This window comes from Triticum dicoccoides, chromosome 2B (genome assembly GCF_002162155.2).
Source record: "Triticum dicoccoides isolate Atlit2015 ecotype Zavitan chromosome 2B, WEW_v2.0, whole genome shotgun sequence".
Lineage (NCBI taxonomy): Eukaryota > Viridiplantae > Streptophyta > Magnoliopsida > Poales > Poaceae > Triticum > Triticum dicoccoides.
The window spans coordinates 213,232,014-213,255,835 of NC_041383.1; the positions used below are offsets into that span (position 1 = coordinate 213,232,014).

The window sequence follows — 23,822 nt, forward strand, 5'->3', positions numbered from 1 at the left end:
TTTTCATTATAGAACTTGGCTTGTATATTCCTACGATGGGCTTCCTCAAATGCCCTAGGTCTTCATGAGCAAGCGAGTTGGATGCAAACCCACTAGTTTTCTTTTGTTGAGCATTCATAGCTCTAGTGCATCCGTTGCATGGCAATCCCTACTCCTCATGTTGACATCAATTGATGGGCATCTCCATAGCCCTTTGATTAGCCTCGTCAATGTGAGACTTTCTCCTTTTTTGTCTTCTCCACACAATCCCCATCATCATATTCTATTCCACCCATAGTGCTATATCCATGGCTCACGCTCATGTATTGCGTGAAGGTTGAAAAAGTTTGAGATTATTTAAGTATGAAACAAGTGCTTGGCTTGTCATCAGGGGTATAGAAGTTGGGAACATCTTTGTGTGACGAAAATGAAGCATAGCCTAACTATATGATTTTGTAGGGATGAACTTTCTTTTGCCATGTTATTTTGAGAAGACATGATTGCTTTGATTAGTATGCTTGAAGTATTATTATTTTTGTGTCAATATGAACTTTTGTCTTGAATCTTTCAGATCTGAATATTCATATCACAATTACGAAGTTTTACATTGAAATTATGCCAAAGTATCACTCCGCATCAAAAATTCTTTTTTATCATTTACCTACTCGAGGACGAGCAGGAATTAAGCTTGGGGATGCCTGATACGTCTCCAACATATCTATAATTTTTGATTGCTCAATGCTACTTTAGCTACTGTTTTGGACTATATTGGGCTTTATTTTCCACTTTTATATTATTTTTGGGACTAACCTATTAACCGGAGGCCCAGCCCAGAATTGCTGTTTTTTGCCTTTTTCAGTATTTCGAAGAAACATAATATCAAACGGAGTCCAAACGGAATGAAACCTTCGGGAACGTGATTTTCTCATCAGATAAGACCCAGGAGACTTGGATCCTCCGTCAAGAAAGCCACAAGGCGGTCACGAGGGTGGAGGGCGCCCCCTAGGCGCGCCCCCTACCTCGTGGGCCCCTCGAATCTCCACCGACGTACTCCTTCCTCCTATATATACCTACGTATCCCCAAACGATCAGAAAGGGAGCCAAAACCTAATTCCACTGCCGCAACCTTCTGTATCCATGAGATCTCATCTTGGGGCCTGTTCCGGAGCTCCGCCGGAGGGGGCATCCACCATGGAGGGCTTCTACATCAACACCATAGCCCCTCCGATGAAGTGTGAGTAGTTTACTTCAGACCTTCGGGTCCATAGCTAGTAGATAGATGGCTTCTTCTCTCTTTTTGGATCTCAATACAATGTTCTCCCCCTCTCTCGTGGAGATCTATTCGATGTAATCTTCTTTTTGCGGTGTGTTTGTTGAGACCGATGAATTGTGGGTTTATGATCCAGTATTATCTATGGAAATATTTGATTCTTCTCTGAATTCTTTTATGTATGATTGAGTTATGTTTGCAAGTCTCTTCGAATTATCCTTTTTGGTTTGGCCAACTAGATTGGTAGTTCTTGCAATGGGAGAAGTGCTTAGCTTTGGGTTCAATCTTGCGGTGTCCTTACCCAGTGACAGAAAGGGTTGCAAGGCACGTATTGTATTGTTGCCATCGAGGATAACAAGATGGTTTTTTTTATCATATTTCATGAATTTATCCCTCTACATCATGTCATCTTGCTTAAGGCGCTACTCTGTTTTTACTTAATACTCTAGATGCATGCTGGATAGCGGTCGATGAGTGGAGTAATAGTAGTAGATGCAGAATCGTTTCGATCTACTTGTCTTGGACGTGATGCCTATATACATGATCATTGCCTAGATATACTCATAACTATGCTCAATTCTGTCAATTGCTCAACAGTAATTTGTTCACCCATCATAGAATACTTATGCTCTTGAGAGAAGTCACTAGTGAATCCTATGGCCCCTGGGTCTATTCTCATCATATCAATCTCTATCACTTTATTTACTTGCTTTGCTTTTACTTTGCCTTTTACTTTTCACTTTGCATCTATCTATCAAAAATAGCAAAAATATTATTTATCATCTCTATCAGATCTCACTTTCGTAAGTGACCGTGAAGGGATTGACAACCCCTAATCGCGTTGGTTGCGAGTTGCTATCGTTTTGTGTAGGTACAAGGGACTTGTGCGTGGTCTCCTACTGGATTGATACCTTGGTTCTCAAAAACTGAGGGAAATACTTACGCTACTTTGCTGCATCATCCTCTCCTCTTCGAGGAAATCCAACGCAGTGCTCAAGAGGTAGCAATAGGCCCTTCGCAGAGGGAAGCAGAGGTTGCCATGCACTTTTTGTTTGTATGCCAAATCCTTTAATGCAATAGAACATTACGTTATATATGTTGCCCCTTATGATAGCAACCTTTATTATGCAGCCCATCGCTTTTATTACTTTTCCATCACAAGTTCATACAACGCTCAATTTTCTCTTACACTAAATGATCCAACACATTTAGAAGAAAATTTTATATCCTTATTGCACCGATGAAAACTTACTTGAAGGATCTTACTCAATCCCTAGGTAGGTATGGTGGACTCTCAAAATAAGATTTTGGGTTTAAGGGTTTTTTGGATGCACAAGTAGTGTCTCTACTTAGTGCAGAGTTTTTGGCTAGCAAAGATATTGATCAAGCACCACATGTTGAAGGATCTATAAGAATATAACTTCTATGTGTATATGAACAAACATAAATCATTACGTTGCCTTCCTTGTCCAATGTCAACAATTTTGACATATAATATTTAATGGGAGCTCACAATCATAAAAGATGTCCAAGATAATATATTTGCATGTGAATCTTCTCTTCCCTTATTAATTCTTTCATGATTTGCATCATTGACCAATGCTATGTTTGTCAATTTCCAATAAATTTTACCACTTATACTTTTCCTTATGTGATGTCATTACTTACCATAAGATTAGCATATGATCTTTTTCATTTATTTCTTTCTTTTATTTGATTGCAACAAGGACATAAAGAAACAAAACTCAAAATAAACTTTATTATATATATCGCACACGATTACATAGATAGATAGATCACTAAGAAAGCACTCAAAAGGAGATCATTGCTAAACTTTATTTCAACTAAATCACAGAATAACTAAAGATCGAGCTAATATAGATAAAGGCAAAGAAAGTGGTGGTGATACGATACCGAGGCACCTTCCCCAAGCTTGACACAAGCCAAGGGGAGTGCCCATACCATGAACTCAAGTCTCCTTTGGTGGGGAAGATGATGAAGGTGGTAGTGAGGTAGCAGTCTTCAACAGGTACTCCAATCTACGGATGATACTCCGGAGGGCAATGATGTGTTCTTGTAACAGAATTTTTTCATGAGTGAGATACTTATTTTGAACGCGAACCGTCTCGAAGGCCTTAAAGGCTTCAACTTCAGTGGGGGTAAGATGAGCGTAGTAAGGTTGAAGGATATCTTCTTCCTCTTCTGCCGGAATAGCTTGCCCTCCTATTTGAGTTTGATCCACCGTAGCCTCATTGCCCATGTTCTCCTAGATGGCTTCCTTTGGTTCCTCTCTTTTCAGTTCTATCTTCATCAACCAAGCATCTTCTTCTCCGTTGTTGGAAGAGGGAGAAGAACGGATGCCTGGCTTTGCTAGATCTGACAGAGAAACATCACAAAACAAGAACAAAAGATTTCTCCGTGATACGGTGGTCAATACATTTGGGGGGTATATAAAGATTTTTTTATCTTGGGTAACAAGAAAATGAGAGGGAAAACAGAGTCGGGAAGGTTCCCGAGGTGGGCACAACCCACCTGGACGCGCCAGGCAAGGCAGGCACGCCCTGGTGTCTTGTGCCCTCCTTAGTTTCCTTCCTAGCTGTTTCTTATTTTCCTAATTTTTGTAATATTCCAAAACTGACAGAAGATATTTTTACGGATTATTCGGAGTTTGTTTACTTACCGTATCACGTACCACCTCTGTTTAGAATTCTAGAGTGTTCTGAAAGGTTTCTTTTATGTGTTCCTCCGGTGTCATGGTTTGAATAATATTTCTTTCAACATTAATAGGTGTACTCGAGATATAATGCTTAATTCTTTGTCCATTGACTACCTTCGGCATTATTAATTTTTATAGCTCCAGAGCGATAAAATTCTTCGATAATATATGGTCCTTCCCATTTGGAGAGAAGTTTTCCTGCAAAGAATCTAAAATGAGAGTTGTACAAAAGAACATATTCCCCAACTTTGAATTCCCGCTTTTGAATTCTTTTATCATTCCATCTTTTAACTTTTTCTTTAAACAATTTGGCATTTTCATAAGCTTGGGTTCTCCATTCATCTAGTGAGATATCAAATAACCTCTTTCACCGGCAAGTTTGAAATCATAGTTACGTTCTTTAATTGCCCAATATGCTTTATGTTCTTACTCAACAGGAAAATGACAAGCTTTTGCATAAACCATTTTATACGGAGACATACCCATAGGATTTTTTATATGTTGTTCTGTAGGCACAAAGTGCATCATCCAATTTCTTAGACCAATTCTTTCTGGACCTATTGATAGTATTTTGTAATATTAACTTTATTTCTCTATTGCTAAGTTCAACTTGTCCACTAGATTGAGGATGATAGGGTGATGCAATTCTATGGTTAACATCATATTTAGCAAGCATTTTATGGAAAGCACCATGAATATAGTGTGAACCATGAATATAGTGTGAACCACCGTCAGTCATTAAGTATCTTGGGACTCCAAACCTAAGGAAAATAACTTATTTAACATTTTTAATGGAAGTGTTATGATCATCAGTACTAGTTGGAATAGCTTCTACCCACTTAGTAACATAATCAACATCAACCAAAATATGAGTATACCCATTAGAGGAAGGAAAAGGTCCCATATAATCAAAACCCCAAACATCAAATGGTTCAACAGCAAGTGAACAATCCATAGGCATTTCTTGACGCTTACTAATATTGCCAATTCTTTGGCATTCATCACAAGATAAAACAAACTTACGTGCATCCTTGAAGAGAGTAGGCCAATAAAAACCAGATTGCAATACCTTGTGAGCAGTTCTATGTCCGCATGGTGCCCTCCATAAGCTTCAGAGTGACATTTCCTTAGGATTTGTTCCTGTTCATGCTCAGGTACACAATGTCTAATAATACCATCTACTCCTTTATAAAGATGTAGGACATCCCAAAAGTAATGTCTTAAGTCATAGAAGATTTTTTTTCTTTTGTTGGTATGTGAAACTAGGTGGTAAATATTTAGCAAAAATATAATTAGCATAGTCAGCATACCAAGGAGTATTATGAGAAACATTTATTGCAGCTAGTTGTTCATCAGGAAAGCTATCATCAATAGGTAGTGGGTCATCAAGAATGTTCTCTAACCTAGACAAGTTATCACCTACGGGATTCTCGGCTCCGTTCCTATCAGTGATATGTAAATCATATTCTTGTAGCAAAAGAACCCACCTAATAAGTCTAGGTTTAGCATCTTTCTTTTCCATCAGATACTTTATAGCAGCATGATCAGTGTGAACAATTACTTTGGAATCAACAATATAAGATCTGAATTTATCAGAAGCAAACACAACTGCTAATTTTTTTTTCAATGGTAGCATAATTTCTTTGGGCACTGTCTAGAGTTTTGCTAGCATAATGAATAACATTTAATTTCTTATCAATTATTTGTCCTAGAGCAGCACCTACAATATAATCACTAGTATCACACATAATTTCAAAAGGCAAGTTCCAATCAGGTGGTTGGACAATAGGTGGAGAAGTTAAGGCTTTCTTAAGTGTTTCAAAGGCTTCTACACAATCATCATCAAAAACAAACGGAACATCCTTTTGTAAAAGATTAGTGAGATGCCTAGAAATTTTAGAGAAGCCTTTAATAAACCTCCTATAGAAACTAGCATGACCAAGGAAATTACGAATACCTTTAATATCTTTAGGACATGGCATCTTCTCAATTGCATCAACTTTAGCTGTATCCACCTCAATACCTCTTTCAGAAATTTTATGCCCCAAGACAATACCTTCATTAACCTTAAAGTGGCACTTCTCCCAATTCAAGATTAGATTAGTTTGCTCACATTTCTGCAAAACTCGATCAAGGTTGCTTAAGCAATCATCAAAAGAAGTTCCATAAACAGAAAAATCATCCATAAAAACCTCAACAATGTTTTCACAAGAATCAGAGAATATAGCAATCATACATCTTTGAAAGGTAGCAGGTGCATTTCTTTAACCAGAAGTCATACGTCTATAAGCATAAGTTCCAAAAGGGCAAGTAAAGGTGGTTTTCTCTTGATCAGGTTGTGAGACAGGTATTTGAGAAAACCAAAATATTGAGAACAAAATTGTGTGTGCTTAGATAATCTTTCTAGCATTTGATCAATAAAAGGCAAAGGGTAATGATCTTTTCTAGTTGATTTATTTAATTTTCTAAAATCAATTACCATTCTATAACAAGTAACAATTATTTGTGGAATAAGTTTATTTTTATCATTAGTAACAACAATGATACCTCCCTTCTTAGGGACACAATGAGCATGACTTACGCATCTACTACCAGCTATGGGATAGATTATACCTACTTCAAGAAGCTTTAGTATTTCAGTTCTTACCACTTCTTTCATCTTAGGATTCAGGCGTTCTTGATGATCAACAAAGGGTTTAGCATCAGGTTCCATATTAATCTTGTGCTGACAGAGAGTGGGACTAATGCCCTTAAGATCATCAAGAGTATATCCAATAGCAGCACAGTGTTTCTTCACAATTTTCAATAATATTTCTTCTTCATGTTCTGAAAGGTTAGCACTAATAATAACATGATATATCTTTTGCTCATCAAGATAAGCATATTTCAAAGTGTCAGGCAATTGTTTTAATTCAAACACATGATCACCTTTAGGTGGAGGAGGACCTCCTAGAGTTTCAATAGGAAAATTGTGTTTGAGTAGAGGTCGTTGTTCAAAGAAATTTTTATCCGTTTCATTTCTTTCATGCATATGCATATCATTTTCGTGGTCTCGCAAATATTGTTCTAGTGGATCAGTAGGAGGCACAGCAATAGAAGCAAGACCAATTATTTCGTCCTTACTAGGTAATTCTTTCTTATGAGGTTGTCTACTAAACTTGGAGAAATTAAACTCATGAGACTCATCGCCAAAGCTAACACCGACAGCTTGTTTCTCACAATCTACTTTAGCATTGACGGTGTTCAAGAAAGGTCTACCAAAGATAATGGGACAAAAGTCATCTTGTGGGGAACTAAGAACTAGAAAATCAGTAGGATATTTTATTTTCCCACACAAGACTTCAACATCCCTAACAATCCCAAGTGGTGTCATGGTGTCTCGATTAGCAAGTTTAATAGTAACATCTATGTCTTCTATTTCAGCGGGTGCTATGTCATTCATAATTTCTTAGTAAAGAGTAAAAGGAATAGCACTCACACTAGGACCCAAGTCACATAAACCATGATAGCAATGATCTCCAGTTTTAACTGAGACAACATGCATGCCAACTACGGGTCTATGTTTATCTTTATCATCAGGTTTGGCAATTCTAGCAACTTCATCACAGAAGTAAATAACATGCCCATCAATATTTTCTACCAGGAGATCTTTAACCATAGAAACACTAGGTTCTACTTTATGTTGCTCAGAAGGTTTAGGTGTTTTAATATTACTTTTGCGAACCACAGTTGAAACCTTAGCATGTTTTTTATCCTAACAGGGAAAGGTGGTTTTTCAATATAAGCAATAGACAACTGGATCAATATTGTAAATAATAGTTTCATCTTTAACTATGACCGGTTCTTTAATTTCTTCTGTAATAGGTGGGTGATATTTAACCCACTTCTCCTTAGGGAGATCAATATGAGTAGAAAATGATTCACAGAAAGAGGCTACTATCTCAGAGTCAAGTCCATATTTAGTGCTAAACTTTTGAAAAGCATCGATATTCATAAAAGATTTAACACAATCAAACTTAAGCTTAATACTTGACTCTTTACCTTCATCGAGTTCCCAATCTTTAGAGTTACGTTTAATTCTTTCTAAAAGGTCCCACCTGAATTCAGTAGTCTTCTTCATAAAAGAACCAATACAAGAAGTATCGAGCATGGATTGACCATCACGAGAAACCCGAGCATAAAAATTCTGAATAATAATTTATCATGAGAGCTCATGATTGGGGCATGAATATAACATTGACTTAAGCCTCCCCAAGCTAGAGAGATACTTTCTCCTTCATGAGGCCATAAATTATATATATAATTCCGATCACGATGAACTAGATGCATAGGATATTTTTTTTGGTGAAACTCCAATGTCAATCGATTCCAGTTCCAAGATGCAATATCATCGCATAGCCTATACCATGTCAATGCTTTTCCCTTCAAAGATAAAGGGAAAACCTTATTCATAGCTTCATCTCCGGGCAAACCTGCAAGCTTAAATAATCCACAAATTTCATCCACATATATCAAGTGCATATCAGGATGTTCGGTTCCATCTCTGGCATAAGGATTAGCTAGCAGTTGTTCTATCATACCCAAAGGAATTTCGTAACCAATATTCTCAGTAGGTGCAGTAGGTTGAGGGAAAACTAATTGTGGTTCCAGTCGAGGTGAAGATACCCCGAACAAACCCCTGAAAGGATGGTTTTCTATATTAACAAGTGACAATAAATTCCAGCACGTAGTATAAATTTTTCCTTGCAAATTTCCACTTACCAAGAGCGCTTCACTCCCTGGCAACTGCTCCATCAAAGAGTCTTGATGACCCATAAGTATAGGGGATCAATCGTAGTCCTTTCGATAAGTAAGAGTGTCGAACCCAACGAGAGCAGAAGGAAATGACAAGTGGTTTTCAGCAAGGTATTTTTTACAAACACGGAAATAGTCGGTAACAGGTAGTTTGATAGTAAGATAAGTTGTAATGGACAAGTAACTGTAATGGTAAATAAAGTGCAGCAAGGTAGCTCAATCCTTTTGTGGCAAAGGATAGGCCAAAACGATCTCTTATATTAAGCAAAGCGTTCTTGAGGGTACACGGGAATTTCATCTAGTCACTTTCATCATGTTGGTTTGAGTCGTGTTCGCTACTTTGATAATTTCATATATAGGTGGACCGGTGCTTGGGTGCTGTTCTTACTTGAACAAACCTCACACTTATGATTAACCACCTCACAAGCATCTGCAACTACAAGAAAAGTATTAAGATAAAATCTAACCATAGCATTAAACATTTCTTTGGGGTTTGGACTCGTGTACCGGCCTGTTCATGACTGACATAACAGGTTGAGTGCTCTGCATTTGCCGCACCGGGCAGTGCGGCCATACCCTTGAGTACATGCTCGGCTCAGCTCTCTCGGTCCACCTCCACCGCACCTTGCTGAGCATTGATGCCCTTCATCTAGAGCGTGCACAACAAACGACCCAAGAGAACACCAAGCTCAAGTTCCGACAAGTTGCGATTGCACGTCTTTTTTGCGTAATGGGGGCAAATGATTTGCCTCATCCATTAAATAAGAGGAGAAAAGAGTTTGACAGTTTACAAGTGACCATACAAAAAACGGCAATACTCTCGTACAACAAATACGTCCTAGTTTCTTAGCACCCGATATAACCCATAGGTTGGGCTCGGGTATGACATTTTGGAGAAGAATAGGGGCGACACACTCTTGTGGCGCAATACCGAGCGTTTCTCTCATTCCAAAGAGTCCAAGAGACGAGCATGGTGAGGGAGGCCATTGCTCGTCTATCAACGTTTTGCATGTCGGTTCTTCTATCCCACAAACGCACAAGGGAGTCCTCAAGGTGTCAATTGAAGGTGTCAATGTGCGCAAGACGAAACTTGTCAATGACCGATTGCCAGAACCTAATGGAGAAGCGACACTTGACGAAAAGGTGGATGCCCTTTCTTGCTCCCTTTTACAAAGAGGGCAAAGCCCACAATTTTCCCAACCACGTCGCTCCAACAGGTCTGCAGTCCAAATCCAGCCTTGCGAGGCCAGCCAGGTGAAGAATTTTACCTTTGGGGGAGCCCAAGCTTTCCAGACCATGTAGTGGGCGAGTGTATCAGACCAAGGAATTGCGCCTTATATGCGGTGGCTGCCGAGTATATCCCATCTACAACATGTTTCCAAACAATGTCGTCCTCAACCAGGTCGTCAAGATGGAAGTCGTGCAGAAGTGTCCAAAGCGAGAAAAGCTCCCACACGTGGGCGGCGAAGACAACAATGTCATGCTTAATGTGGGTCATTTAAGCGTTCCTGCGCAGGGCTTCCCGTAGCTTCCAACTCTTCCTTTTCGAGGCTTCAAAAATAAGCGGGGCAACATCCATGGTCTTGCGACCAAGAAGGCATGGGGAGTCCCAAAAAGGTGTTTTAGCAACATTCCCGACGATGATTATAGTTGAGGCATAGAAGAAATCCAGGTCTTCCTTGGTTCAAGGGTTTCCCAACCCAACCCATAATTTGTTAGGCTCCTTCTATTCGTACCATAGCCACCTTAGCCGTAAAGTCTGAGCAAACTTGTCAGTGTTGAGGACCCCAAGGCCTCCATAACCCGTAGGCCTGTAGACCACGTCCCAGTTGATCTTGCATTTTGCACCGGTAGTCTTGTTTAAACCATACCAAAGGAAGGCCCTCTCAACTTTGTTGAGATTAAGTGTGCCATGCGGCATAATGAGAGGCGCGATGGAGAAGACAGCTTGAGAGGTGATGATTGATCTGATAAGGGAAGTGCGTCCAACGGTTGTGATGGTTTGTCCCTCCCAAGTTACCAATTTCCCGGCCGCCTTGCCTTCAAGATATTGGAAGTCGACTTTCCGAAGCTGCCTTACCGAGAGCGGGAGGCCCAAATATTTTATTGGGAACATGGCGTGGGTCATCGGAATGCTATTCAGCATATGCCCTAGCGGAAGATGATTGCAACGAATGGGCACCACCGAGCTCTTGTGGAAGTTGGTGCATAGGCCTGTCACCTCGCCGAAGCCCCTTAGGACGACTGAGGTTGTCAATGTCCCTCTTAATTGGGGCCATGCAGATGACCGCGCCGTCCGCATAGAGGGAGATTCTCATCATGACACCGCGCCGGCGTATCTTGTGTAAGATGCCCTTACGAGTTGCGATGTCGAGGATTTGTTGAAGGGGGTCGATTGCGTGGACGAACAACAACGATGATATCGTGTCCCCTTGACGAAACCCGCGGCCATGCTTGATCGGGTGGCCCGGAAGCCCATTGAGGCTTTGTTCGGTTGCAAAAGATTTAATCCTCTAGTGGATTTGATCCACCTAGGGATTGGGTGACCCCCACCCTGTCACCCAAACCCTGCCGTGATTAATCCCCAGAATTTCCTCTCAACCCTTCCCTTCATTGCTGTTCGGTTAGTCTCCTCAATCACCGGCGGAAAAGGTGATGTGAATCCCTAGAAATCAAAAGGGGAGAAGATCTTGCCGGTGTGAAACCTTGGGGAGGGACACCGAAGTAGCCTGCCGTGGCCGCCGAGCTCGCACTGGGAGATCTACTGCTAAGACGCAGTAGCCGGCCTTCACTGGAGATGAGAGATCGTCCGCTCCGGCCCCTAGCCATCGCCCAGTCCTTGCCTGCCGGCGTCGGCGCCGCCGGGCTGCCACCCCCGCCGCTCTCGCCCTCTCCTCCTTTTTCTTTCGAGAAGACGATACGAGGTTTTCTTCCACGCGGCGGGAGATGTGGGTCAAAACCCGGTGAAATCCCTGCGGTTTGGGGTGGGATTGGATGGGATATAAACCCGGTCGGGTTTAACCAAACACGCATGTAAGCTACGCGGGGATTCAGCCCCGGCGAGGGTAAAAACCACGGGGTTCGGGCCAAAACCCTTCCCATCCCGGCGGGGGTGGGATTAAACGAACAAGGCCTGAGGAGGATGCACGAAGAGGATGATGAAAGCAGACCGGCGATCCAATTCCGGGATTTGCAAGGCAACCCCTTGCGTTGTACTCCCTCCGTTCGCAAATATAACTCTTTCTACAGATTCCACTATAGACTACATACAGAGCAAAATGAGTGAATCTACACTCTAAAATATGTCTATATAAATCTATATGTAGTTTGTAGTGAAATCTCTAAAAAGACTTATGTTTGGGAACGGAGGGAGTAATAAGTCAAGGATGTATTCCCAGTTGATCGAGTCGAATGCTTTTCTAATGTCGAGCTTGAAGAGGGGGGTGGAAATCTTGCGTTTGTGCAACAGACGCGCGAAATTGCGAACAAATATGAACTTGTCATGGATCTCCTCTTCTTTATGAAAGCACTTTGGGTTTTGGAGACGAGTGGGTCCATGTGGGGGGCAAGCCAAGTAAAAAATCGATTGCACATCTTTCATTTCAAAAAAGATTGCCGATTGCTCAATCAGCGGCCTACCAGCACATGAAGAACAAGAACTGGCTGCAAATTACTACTCTACCTCGTCAAGAATGAGAAATGCTGCTCACATAAGACGTTGCAACCTTCAAGGCTTCAGCTAAACAAATTCAAATCCCGTCCAAGTTCATACAGACATTTTAAACTCCAAAGCTGCTGCTACAAACAGACACAGTCTAAACCCCAATGGAACAAGACAACAACAAAATGCTACAGTAGTACCCAAGGACGAACATCTCCAGACAGGCAAGTTGAATTGAAACTAAAACACCATACGACAGGCCCCTTCCAAACTTGTTAAACTTAGCAGAGTGGTACTAGTAATAATAAGTAATAACTGAACAAAACGGCGCATCTTCAGACTCCAAATCTATCCATCTTCAGTCCTTGGGCAGGCACATCCACACGCGCGCGACGAAGCTAAGCCGAGGGGCACTGACGAAAACGACGAGAGCAAGTTCATTAGCGCCCAAATACAGCCGAAACCTGAGAAAGAACAGAAGAGACGGACACAGCGCAAAGACTCACCAGCACCAGGATCATGTACAGCTTGAGCGCGACCTCCACGAAGCACGCGACGGCGCCCACCGCGTAGTAGCGCCGGGCCGCCAGACTCCGCGCCAGAACGGCCTCTTTCGCCAGAAGACGGCCCAGGTGGATCTGGGAGAGCACGAAGATCATCGGGAAGTATTTGCTGCCGAAGCACGAGCGGAGGCAGGCGCAAGCACACCCGTCCGGCGCCATGGAGAGAGTCGACACCGTGATCAGCAGCACCGTGGCCATCACGGGCACCGCCATCTTGGCGATCATGGTCTGCACATCGCGGGCTTCAAAGTTGACATAAGAAACAAGAAGATGAGCAAATGTTGGTGACATGACAGGGAAATAGCAGAGTGAGATCATCAAGAAACAAGAAACAAGAAGATGAGCAAATCTTGGTGACATGACAGGGAAATAGCAGAGCGAGATCATCAAGAAACAAGAAGATGATCAAATCTTTGTGACATGACAGGGAAATAGCAGAGCAAGATCATCAAGAAACAAGAAGATGATCAAATCTTTGTGACATGACAGGGAAATAGCAGATCAAGATCATAAAGGCGAAACTTCGCGAGTACCCGGACAAAAAAGGGCCAAGAAACCCCCAATTGAACATTTGCCATGGAAAATCAGCGGGAATGCGACCAGTTTTCAACTGATTCGAACGCAGAAGATCACCAAAAAGGAGACAAGATTGATCTACTACGAGGAAGACAGAAAAAGAAGCAAAGGAAGAACATTGATCCAGAGATCTTGAGCACAATTTTCCACCAGAACAAACTACCAACAGGAAAAACCAAGGACGATTAATCAGGAGAGATGGATCATAGATGCAAGCATACCTTCCATCTCTCTAGCACCACTCTTTTCCCTGACCACGGAGAATTTTGGAGATATTCGGCGCTCTGGATGAAACAGCGACGGAGCTCTGTGTAACGAAATTGCCGTGGGGTTGGCGCCTACTTTATATGCAGCATATGGGTGAGGAGGAGGTACGCGGTCGTGGCTTGGTCTCCACATTGGTCGTACCCGTACATGGACGGGTGGCTGCATTTTCAGTCTGGAGGCAGCAGCAGACGCAGCTTTTTCAGGTTTCAGTTTCTTCATTTCAGAGCTCAATTGCCACCTTTTTCTTTTCTCCTTTCTAATCGGGACAGTGAAATCGACCGCTTTTTTTTTTACCTGGTTTTGCCTTTTCCAAATCACACATGACGATCCGCACTTCCTCACAAACGCCATTGGTTCACTTCAACGTAATACCGCAAAACAGACACACTGATTTGAAATAGTTTGAACAGACGATAGGAACGACAGAGAGTATCACTGGATTCACTGCCCTTGGCGCGAAACCGCCGGTGGAAGGGATTTTTTTTTTGGATCTTTTACCGTCAAGTTATCGGGTAGCGGAAACTTTTGCTTGGCGCTGGAGAGTCAAATCATGTAGCTGCTGCCTGTGTAGCCAGGCGCCAGCAAGCGGAGGTCAGGGGTGGTCAAGTCGTGGAGATGCTCCGTCTCCGTGGCAGGATGCAGCAGCAGACGCAAGCTTTTCCAGTTTGCAGTTTTCTGAACCATCTCTTTTTCTCTTTTCTTTTCTGAATGGAGCAAGTCCAAATGGTTTACTTTTACTTGCATTCATTTTTATTTTTTTTGCTGTTTTGTTAGGGAAGCAGAATTGGTTTGGTATGGTAACTCCAGAGTAAAAGCGTTGGGATTGCACAGAAGAAAATCAAGTGCGACGGAAGAAAGGATTCACTTTAACGATAGAACCAGAGAGTACAGGCTACAGTCCAAAGGAACTGATATGATGTGGTTAAAGGAAAGATCACCTGCTGCTGCGCAACTGCCGCTAGGGGTTGTGCTGTTACGACTGCGCATAGACAAAGGTGATTGCACAATGAAACGACATACGCGCAGAGAGCAGCTATAACCATGAAAAATTGGTTGCAAATTACTTCATACATTCCAAGTTTCCAACCTTGAAGCCTTCAGGGAAATAAGTTCAAATCCCTTCTTTGTTCATACCTAGCCTATAGCCTAAAGGGCCGCATCCCAATGCAACAAGACACCAACAGAATAAGTTCTAGACGAGAAATAACACCGGACCCTTCCAAACTTGTAGCTTAGCAGAGTAGGAACTAAACAAAACGGCGCATCTTCAGACTTCAAAATGATCAATCTTCGATCCTTCGGCAGGCACATCCACCCGAGCGCGGCGTACCTAAACAGTGAACACCGTCCTCCACCCCCGCCGGGCACTGACAGAAACGGCGAGCGCAAGTTAATCAGCCTGAAACTTGAGAAAGAACAGGCGGAGACGGAAGCAGCACAAAGACTCACCAGCACCAGGATCATGTACAGCTTGAGCGCGAGCTCCACGCAGCACGCGACGGCGCTCACCGCGTAGCACCGCCGGGCCGCCGTTGTCCGCGCCCGAACGGCCTCCCTCGCCAGAAAGCGGCCCAGGTTGATCTGGGAGAGCACGCAGATCATCATGAAGAAGGCGCGGAGCCGGCCTCGGCCGTCGGGCGCCGTGGAGACAGCCGCCGCCGTGAGAAGCAGCGCCATGGCCAGCGCGGTCACCGCTATCTTGACCATCTGGATAGCAGAGCACGCAGAGTCAGAAAAGGCAGACCGAACGAACGCAAAGAAGACGCCGGGAGAAATAACAAATAAGTGCAGAGGAACTCGAGATCGATGGTGACGGTGTATGTAGGAGTTTTCGTTTTTACTTTACCTTGTTCTTCCTCGCACCTGCAGCTCCTCCGGCACCCAGCAGACCGCGGCCTTCAAAAGTTCAGCCAAGAAACAAGAAGAACAGATCTTGGTAACAAGAGGAAGTGGCAGAGCATGATCATAAGGTGGCACTTGCCAGTAGTGAGTGACTAGTTGAACAATAACGCCAGGAAAACTCCAGTTAATCTTTTGAAATTATCTCCAAGAAAGACAATGTGCTCCGGCAAGAGGAAGACGGAGAAAAAGAAAATGCAAGAACATTCATCGGGAAATCAAAAACCTTAGGCACAAAATTTCAGCAAAATAACATGCCCAGCAAACTATCAACAGGAAAGCCCGACACTGACTAATTAGGAGGATGCATACCGGGCATCTCTCTAGCACCACTCTTTTCCCTGACCATGGAGAGTTTTGGAGACACTGATGTAGCTCTATGGAAGAACTGCCATGGGTTTGGCGTCTAGTTATATGCAGCGTAGAGGTGGAGGATGAGGAGGAGGTCGTGGCTTGGTCTCCACATCGGTCAAGGTTGGCAACATTTTCAGTCGGGGGCAGTAGGAGGCAGTGCTTTCTCAGAATTCAGTTTCATCGTTTCAGAGATCGTACTTGTAGGTGTTCTTCTTTTCTTATCTTCACTTTTTTTAGGGGGCGGTAAAATTGACGGCTGATTATGCTTTTCTAAGACGCAGATGACTATCCCGCTTCCTGTTTTTTTTTCTTAGAAAAAAGAGGATGACCCTCGGCCTCTGCATCTGGAAGATGGATACGGCCACTTTATTAATTATTATCGAGAACCTTATAAAGTATTATAACAATATGCATGAATCCACCATCCTGGCAACATCTGTCGCTACTCCTATCCATATGAAGGTGTGCTAGTTGGGCCACTATCCAGACCACTCATCTAAGCCTAACATCAAAAGCCGGAAACCCCAGCCGAGCCATATACAGGGTCTGGGGCACAATCCGGTCAGACGTACTCGTGTGTCGTCGCAGCCATCTTCCACAGGCCCGTCTTCAGATCATATTGAGGCTTTTACCTTGTCTGGCCACTCTACCATCGACGTCACCATGACGCCAGACAACTACCTCCTCCTGCGCGAGTCCATCTCCGCTCATCGGACGCCGAGCCTCCACAGCGCCATGCCGCCGATATCCGCCGCCATCAATGTGTGAGATGAAGCACCGCTCCACCATCCCCCCAGCCATCACTTGCTCCAAAACGATGCCCCCAGAAGGAAAAGCGATAAAACGCAATCATCATCCGATCCGGAAGACCCAGATCTAGGGTTTCCCCCGGAGCATCCCGAGCCTGATGACGCATACTGCAACAACGATGCCTCGATAAGGGAACGACATCTAAGACGCCGCCATCGTCCGCCATGACCGGAGTCGGTGTGATTTTCATCGGCAGTTGCTCCACCAGACGTGCGCCGCCGACGTCGCTGGTCCCTTCAACCAGAGTAAACTCCAAAACGATGCCCTAAAGAGGGACTACGATGCAAAAGCGCCGCCATTGCTCGATCCCAAGGAGATCTAGGGTTTCCCCTGCAGCTGCCCACGCTGTCAAGGATCAGACAAGGGTAGAATCCCGATGGATCTGCCCAGCAGCCGACGAGTCGCACCCGCCACCGTGCCGACGGCAGTCCAGCGATCAAGGCCCACGCTTGGGCATAGATCCGGCCGCGCCGCCGCGAATCGATCCTGTCACGCCGCCGCGAACCGAACCGGTCACGCCGCCGCCGTCCCTAGCGACCGCGACGCACCAGATCGCGAGGCCTCCTGCCGCGGGGGAGCGAAGTCGCCGAGGCGACGCCACCACCCGCCGTGGCGTCCGGCCCGCCGCCACGCTCCGGCCCGGGGGCGCCGGCCCGTGCCAGCCCCACACGAGCGAGAGGGCCCGAGTCCCCGCCGCCGCCGGCAACGGCAAGGCTTCGCCTGGCCGCGCCCTTGGGCGGCGACGAGGGAGGAAGAGGGGGAGAGGGGGAGGGCCGACCGACGGGATCTGGGGGCCTCCCGGCCGCCCATGCAGGGGGCGACTCCGGAGGGAGGGTTACGGATGTGTTCCTGGTACACCAGAATACCATCGGTTGTTCACTTTAACGTACCACGAAATGACAAACTGATTTTGAATTAGTTTGAAAAAAACTGTACATACGACAGGAACAACCGAGAGTATGTATCGTCGCCCTTGGCGCGAAACCTCCAGGGAAACGCAAAGGCGGCAGTATCGGGGTGCAATATCTGGGCTCACCCTTTTTTTTTGAAAAAAACCCACAACTTTTTTTGCCGGAAAAAAAACCCCAACTTTATTCATTTGTGACAAGTAGTACATCGTTTGTGAGGATCATTACAATTTCATTTAAAGGCTCCTCAAACCAATTAGAGGTCAAAGAAAATCTAGCTAATCTAGCCTAGACTCGCCCTTAAAATGCCTCACAAGACGGATACAAATGATTCTTCCGGAGGTCCTACAGAGCCCTTTTAGCCCACGTATAATGCAATGCAATGCGCCTAGAAAAATAAAACCTAATTTTTTTAATCACTGGTCTTTTTTGTATAGGGTTGTGTTATAGAAACAACCACCAAATTTAAGAAGAATATTGGTTTATTTTACTGAGCGCCTCCTTAGATACTTTGCATTGTATTGTGCATGATCTTAAAATACTTCGCTCTGCTTAAAAAGGGATGAAAAAAGAGAGGACAATCATTCAAAGATCAGAAGGTACAAACTCAAATTTTCAGCGAGACAATAATTAGATAGAACCACCCATAGAAAAAGATAGTTGCAAGTTGGTCAATGTAGCCGCGCATGTACAGTTTACTCCAACAAGTACTAGAGTAATCGTGTGGCTACACTATTTCCTTTTTCAAATGAGGCAAAAGATTTTCCATTCCATTATTTAAGGAGAAGTAAGAGGTATACGACAAAAGCCACAAAGTGGCGAAACAAAACAATTACTCATGAAGCAATACATCACCCAAGCCCCTAGCACCCGAACCAGCCACAACTTCGCTTCCTCTTTGCTTTTCTCAAGAACTAGATGACCCGGTGCGCCAAATGGCGCAGAGACCCAATTGAAACCATGTTCGTGTTGAGAAAGATTTGCCTTTTTTAATAACTTTATGTTTGATCAAGGATAGAGACCATGTCAAACCCGAAGTGTTATGAACGTGTATTTGGACAATGTGACATTTGGCTCTATGTTACCCAAGTAAGGTGCAAGGTCCAAATTCAAGCATCAAGGGTAATGATTCTAAACCTTTTGTAACAGAAACCTTTGCATTTGTTAGTCGAACGCCTAAATAGAGGAATTGCTATGGCAGTGGCCTGACATGGGTCTGCTGGTGTCAAAGCTTTGCCTTAGAAAGCTGCACAAAATACATCATGTGCATGCCCAAAAGTGTGCTGAGTTGACGATCTCCGGACCCCATGGTCAGACCGTTGCTATGGCGCAGCAGAGCTCAGAAGCGTTCTTCAGAAACACACCCATCTAACGGTAAACCTAGCTTGATAAGCAAACAGATCGCAGAAGATGCTGTGAGGAAAAGAGAAACCACAATCGTTATATGATGACACATTATTTAACACGGTTATATCAAGCATGGAATCCAAGAAGCGCTAGTCATACCGTATGTATATATCTAGTCCAACCGATGGAAGAATTGCTGCTTTGCTTTCTTTGGAGCACCAGCCCCCTTTGCAGCAGCGTTTGTCCTGAGTTTCGTTCATTGGTAAAAAGAAGAGGTATTTTAGTAATTTTGTTCATACCGGAAATGACCCACAGCTATAGAACGTAATTTCCATGGTAGCTTCAGTTCAGTTCTGTACATACATGAGTGTTTCTTCCTATAGTTTACATGAGAATAAAATAATCCATACAAAAAACCTGAGAACACTAGGGTTTTAGCTCACTGAAATTGTAGATTACACATGCATGTATTATCTCTTATGCACCAACAAAATAACATATTAATATATATGAGCATGCACAAATTGATTATTCAGGTGTTGAGTAGGAAGCATACACCCAATAAGGATTGATAACTTGATCGAGGAAGAAACTTCATTTCCTTAATAGCATTTGGCAGATCAAGCTATAGAATAAAATAATAAAGTACCACCAGGCTGATCTCTAATTTTCACTCAGCTAACACAAACGCATTTTACACTGTCGGACGAATTGGTGATGCGTTGTACAAGTCGTACTTCGGCTCGAACCTTCTCGGGACAGGTCAGAGGCATCTAAGAAATAAGAGAAAATTAGGAAAAAAAATAAGATGGTGATTTGGTTAATTTGAAGGAACTGTAATTTGCAGGGAAGGGCAACGACTTTGCAACTCGGTGCTCACCCTCACTATCAGCCGTCAGGTAGAAACAATTTGTGCGCGCGCCGGGGGTCCTCTTATTCCCAATTCATCTGCTCCCTGTGCCACATCCGCCGCATCCACAAGCTATAGATCTTTGGAGGAGCAGACCACTACTGCTTCTATGCTGAAGGTATTACAACAGGTAAAACGGCATCCTGAACCAAATTTTATAAAGAAAAGTAACCTGCAGCAGAAGTAGGTATTTACTCTATGCAAAAAAGATACTATGGTACAATACATGATAATGCCTAGTCGAACTGATGCATCTGTTAGCTACAAATGGTAGTAGGATAGTACTAAAAGGACTAACTATTCAATTCTAGTCTCTAGAGAACAAAATCACATTGCTCCTATTTTCTTAAAATGATAAACCAGTACTAAAGAGCTGATATTCCAAATCTGAGTGCTCACCAATTAAATGAGAATCCTAAGCAGAAAAATGGGAGTGCAGGGAGGTCGCCATTTAAGTGAAATAGGTAAAATCAGCCTTAACAATGATGAAAAGAAATTATGTCTGGAAAGGGTATTTTCAGGAGTTAATTGATCATTATATGGGTGCAGACCAAACAAATATAGTATATTCAGCAAAGACAAATTATATAGAGAAACATGGTTAATTGATCATTATATGGGTGCAAATTATATAGTATATAAATCAATCATATTGCCATTGCTAACTCAATAGAGAAATGAAGTAAATATAGTATATTCAGCAAAGACAAACTATATGGGTGCAGTCCAAAAAAAATGTATGCGTTAGTCTACTCATTGATGATTAAACAACTAATATACTCTAAAGGACAATTTTTGTCATCACTTCCGATGAAGAAACACTCCTGATACTCATCTGGCTGGCCGGACTCGGTATCTCAGTGGTTCTTACCATCATTCTTCCTTTCTTTCTTCTCTACCTGTAGTGTTCCTTCACAGCTGCACCCGGGCACAAAATGAGCATAGAGACACAGAATGGAAAATAGTTTTCTGTAATGTGTGACGACCTATTATTAAAACCGCAACCAAGTTAACAATTATACACACACCACACCAATAACATCAAATAAAAAGGTCGGCCTGAGCATATAGTTCAAAATGATTACTGATATTTAGATACAAATGGTTGAAAAAAAATATGCATGGAGAAGGTTACCTTAAATTTACGTCGGCAAAAAATTCAAGCTCTCCTGCTTTGGGCACTCAATGCTTGCTTTATTGCAAAAGAATTCTTTCTTTCTTGCATCAATCTGTGTTGAAGTGAAACACTCGCTAAAGTAGCAGCCTAGTCTAGTCATAAAGATAAGGAACTACTTTAAAATGAATCAGATTGTGCACATTCAATAACAAGAATGACTATCTTCATTAACAGTCATATTCAACATACCCTTAAGTTGACTAAAATAGACTTGTTGTAATTTACAGAAAAGAAAATACATGAGATAAGTCACCTGCCTCATCTATCATTTAGGAGAGGGTTAGTATATGAAGAAAGAGGCAACTACATGATAGAAAATTACATCTTTGAAATTCTGTAGAGGTAGACAAATGAAAATAGACCAACAGAACACATACGACCTGATTAACATAATCAGGGAGAACACAAAAGTACACTTAAGAGGCCTCGCTTCAGCAATGGCAAGCAACAAGCACGTATGTCCATCACATGTAAAGGGGAGACGGAAACTACCTTATTTGAGGACTAAATTATCAGACTGGTGTAGCTGCGATACATGCCACAACTAAACAAATCAACATGAATTTTGTCTGTGCGGATCTCATAGGGCAGTAATCAACTGGAGCAAAACCAAGAACAAAAGGAAACAAGGAGAGGGTTCCTACAGATTATGCCATATACAAATATACATCATTGCAGTGCTTGCCTCAAAGCTCCTTCATTGGGAAATCAATGGCCTAACGGAAGCTCGTCCACCCCGGCATAAAGCACTCGTCTATAAACCTGATTTCTGCGTTGTCGGTTGACGCACTGCACATCAACAGAAGTTCTAAGTACATGCCACAACGGCTTCACAGAAGTTCTTGCAAAATATAATCAAAAGTAGTGACCACAATCGCATTGTGTAATTGCTCCTTGTCAAAGCACCCAAGAATGCAACCAATAAGGTTCGATAGCAAAATAAATGAGGAGAGACATACCTCAACCTTGTAGTACAGACCCATAGGATAAACTGATCCTAAGCTTGACTCCAATCCTTCAATAACAACTTTTTGGCAATCATCTAAAATATATTTAGGCCGACTCATCAACAAAAAAGCCTCTTGTTCTTCACTGTTGCACTCTGTTTCAGGAACTCATGATCAGTCTTTTTCCCTCCCAACAATAATTTTCTCCTTCTCAAAAGACTCAAGAGTGCAAGGAATAAGGTCTTGCAGGAAAAAAAAACAAGCGGAAAAAATGCATCTTGCTATAGGTAATGTTGAAGCCAAATAAACATAATAGAAGCATCCTTTACGATCTATGAGAACCAGTTTCATTGGCACAAGAAAACTCGCCACTCTGAGGCAGCTCCACAGTCTGGTAGATTAGCCCATCACTATAGTTTCCAAAAACTACAGTCACCAACTCTTCAAACAGAGATGTTGCATTAACAACACCATCCTGGATTTTTAAGCCCAACAATTCTTGCTAATGCAACCTGCAAAACCTTGTGTGGTCAGGTAGATTCTGCAAAATCCGATGGAATACACCCGCCAAAATGACAAAATAAAGGAAAGTTCAGCAGAGCACAAAAACTGTAGGAAATTCATTAGGAGCATTACTTTCTTACTTGCAAATGGAAGCAACACACCTTCAATAACTGTGGGAGGCATGGATTTCATCTGTTTTTAATGGCAAGAAACAAATTTAGCAAACTTAATCTACCAAGATGATGCCCCATTAATTTGTCCATATGCACCCATATATAAAACAAACTGGGCAGGAATAAACAATAGGCTATATGAGTACATGTAGCAAGTGGAAAAGAACGACAACTACCTAGCATATGGAGACAATGCCCCGGTACAAAGAAACACCCTTGGGCAGAACTAATTGTTTCCTGTAAAGAAGCGTCACCAGGTAGATAAAACCAAAGATGCACGGATGCACAGACAAATGAATCACGGATGCATACCTTTCATATTATGACACCTCTCAAAGCATATTCCTCTGAACTTTCCCTGCCAGCAAAAGCACTACAGGCCGGGCACGAGTCAGTTTTGCCACATAAACATGTCAACCAACTGATTGTCCAGAGGTAGAAGACAAACTTGCCTAGGAAACTTGGACCACCAAAACGCCTCCCCATATAACCAACGACGAGCAGCAACCTCCAAAACAAAAAGTCGAGCCTGCAGATCAGCCCGCACTGAAAGAACCGCTGTTTGTCAACATCAAGAACAACAGGGGAAAAAGGAGATTGAGGAAAGAAAGGGGAAACAGACGGTCTGTGAAGAGAATGAACAACTACAATCAGAATGGATCAATGGATCCGACACGTACCTCAACCAGCCTAATCTGGCAGCAGCCATGGGCCGGGGATGGACCTTCACATCCTTAGCACATCCTCGGGGATCGCAGTAGAGCTCGAGAGCCAGCCGCGTGATCTGTCGAGTGGATCTTGAGGGTGGGTGTCACGGTCAAGCAGGAGGGCCTAGAGCTGAGACACCATGGCAGGGGCCTCCTCCTCCGCCACCAGAGGGCGCCGCCGCCACCATCTCCCCCCTCCTCCGCCACCAGAGGGAGCCGCCGCCGCCATCTCCCCCCTCCTCCGCCACCAGAGGGAGCCG

At 43.2% G+C, this 23,822-nt stretch overlaps 2 protein-coding genes and 2 long non-coding RNA genes across 7 annotated transcripts in view; all 4 read right to left on the minus strand.

Moving 5' to 3' along the window:
- The window catches only part of LOC119363137, a 34,545-nt gene extending 20,656 nt beyond the window's left edge, over positions 1–13,889 (minus strand). Inside the window, exons 1-3 of one of the 2 annotated variants that reach the window (XM_037628449.1) lie at positions 13,781–13,889; positions 12,927–13,225; positions 12,478–12,833 (exon numbers count right to left, since the gene is read on the minus strand). In XM_037628449.1, coding sequence (XP_037484346.1) covers positions 12,819–12,833; positions 12,927–13,225; positions 13,781–13,787 — 321 coding nt within the window. In that variant the 5' untranslated portion in view covers positions 13,788–13,889 and the 3' untranslated portion in view covers positions 12,478–12,818. Of the gene's footprint in view, positions 1–12,477; positions 12,834–12,926; positions 13,226–13,780 lie in introns of those variants that run through there. The other variant, XM_037628448.1, reaches the window with a different exon arrangement.
- Positions 13,890–14,885: 996 nt separating this feature from the next.
- LOC119363139 lies at positions 14,886–16,164 on the minus strand. Its single transcript, XM_037628451.1, has 4 exons — positions 16,038–16,164; positions 15,673–15,722; positions 15,276–15,533; positions 14,886–15,193 (listed from the first exon to the last, which is right to left on the minus strand). Exons 1-4 carry the CDS (start codon positions 16,072–16,074, stop codon positions 15,110–15,112), a joined length of 429 nt encoding a protein of 142 aa, XP_037484348.1. The 5' UTR covers positions 16,075–16,164; the 3' UTR covers positions 14,886–15,109.
- Positions 16,165–19,670: 3,506 nt separating this feature from the next.
- On the minus strand, positions 19,671–22,557 carry LOC119363140. 3 transcript variants are annotated; one of them, XR_005173815.1, is made up of 5 exons: positions 22,191–22,557; positions 21,190–22,020; positions 20,926–20,972; positions 20,025–20,226; positions 19,671–19,917 (listed from the first exon to the last, which is right to left on the minus strand). It is a non-coding gene; the product is annotated as an uncharacterized LOC119363140 (long non-coding RNA). The 3 variants fall into 3 exon arrangements; XR_005173816.1 differs by having other exon boundaries at positions 20,926–21,040; XR_005173814.1 differs by having other exon boundaries at positions 20,926–22,020.
- A 161-nt stretch (positions 22,558–22,718) lies between these two features.
- Positions 22,719–23,792, minus strand: LOC119367569. Its single transcript, XR_005176344.1, has 5 exons — positions 23,536–23,792; positions 23,304–23,401; positions 23,168–23,228; positions 23,032–23,092; positions 22,719–22,874 (listed from the first exon to the last, which is right to left on the minus strand). It is a non-coding gene; the product is annotated as an uncharacterized LOC119367569 (long non-coding RNA).
- Positions 23,793–23,822: the final 30 nt, after the last annotated feature.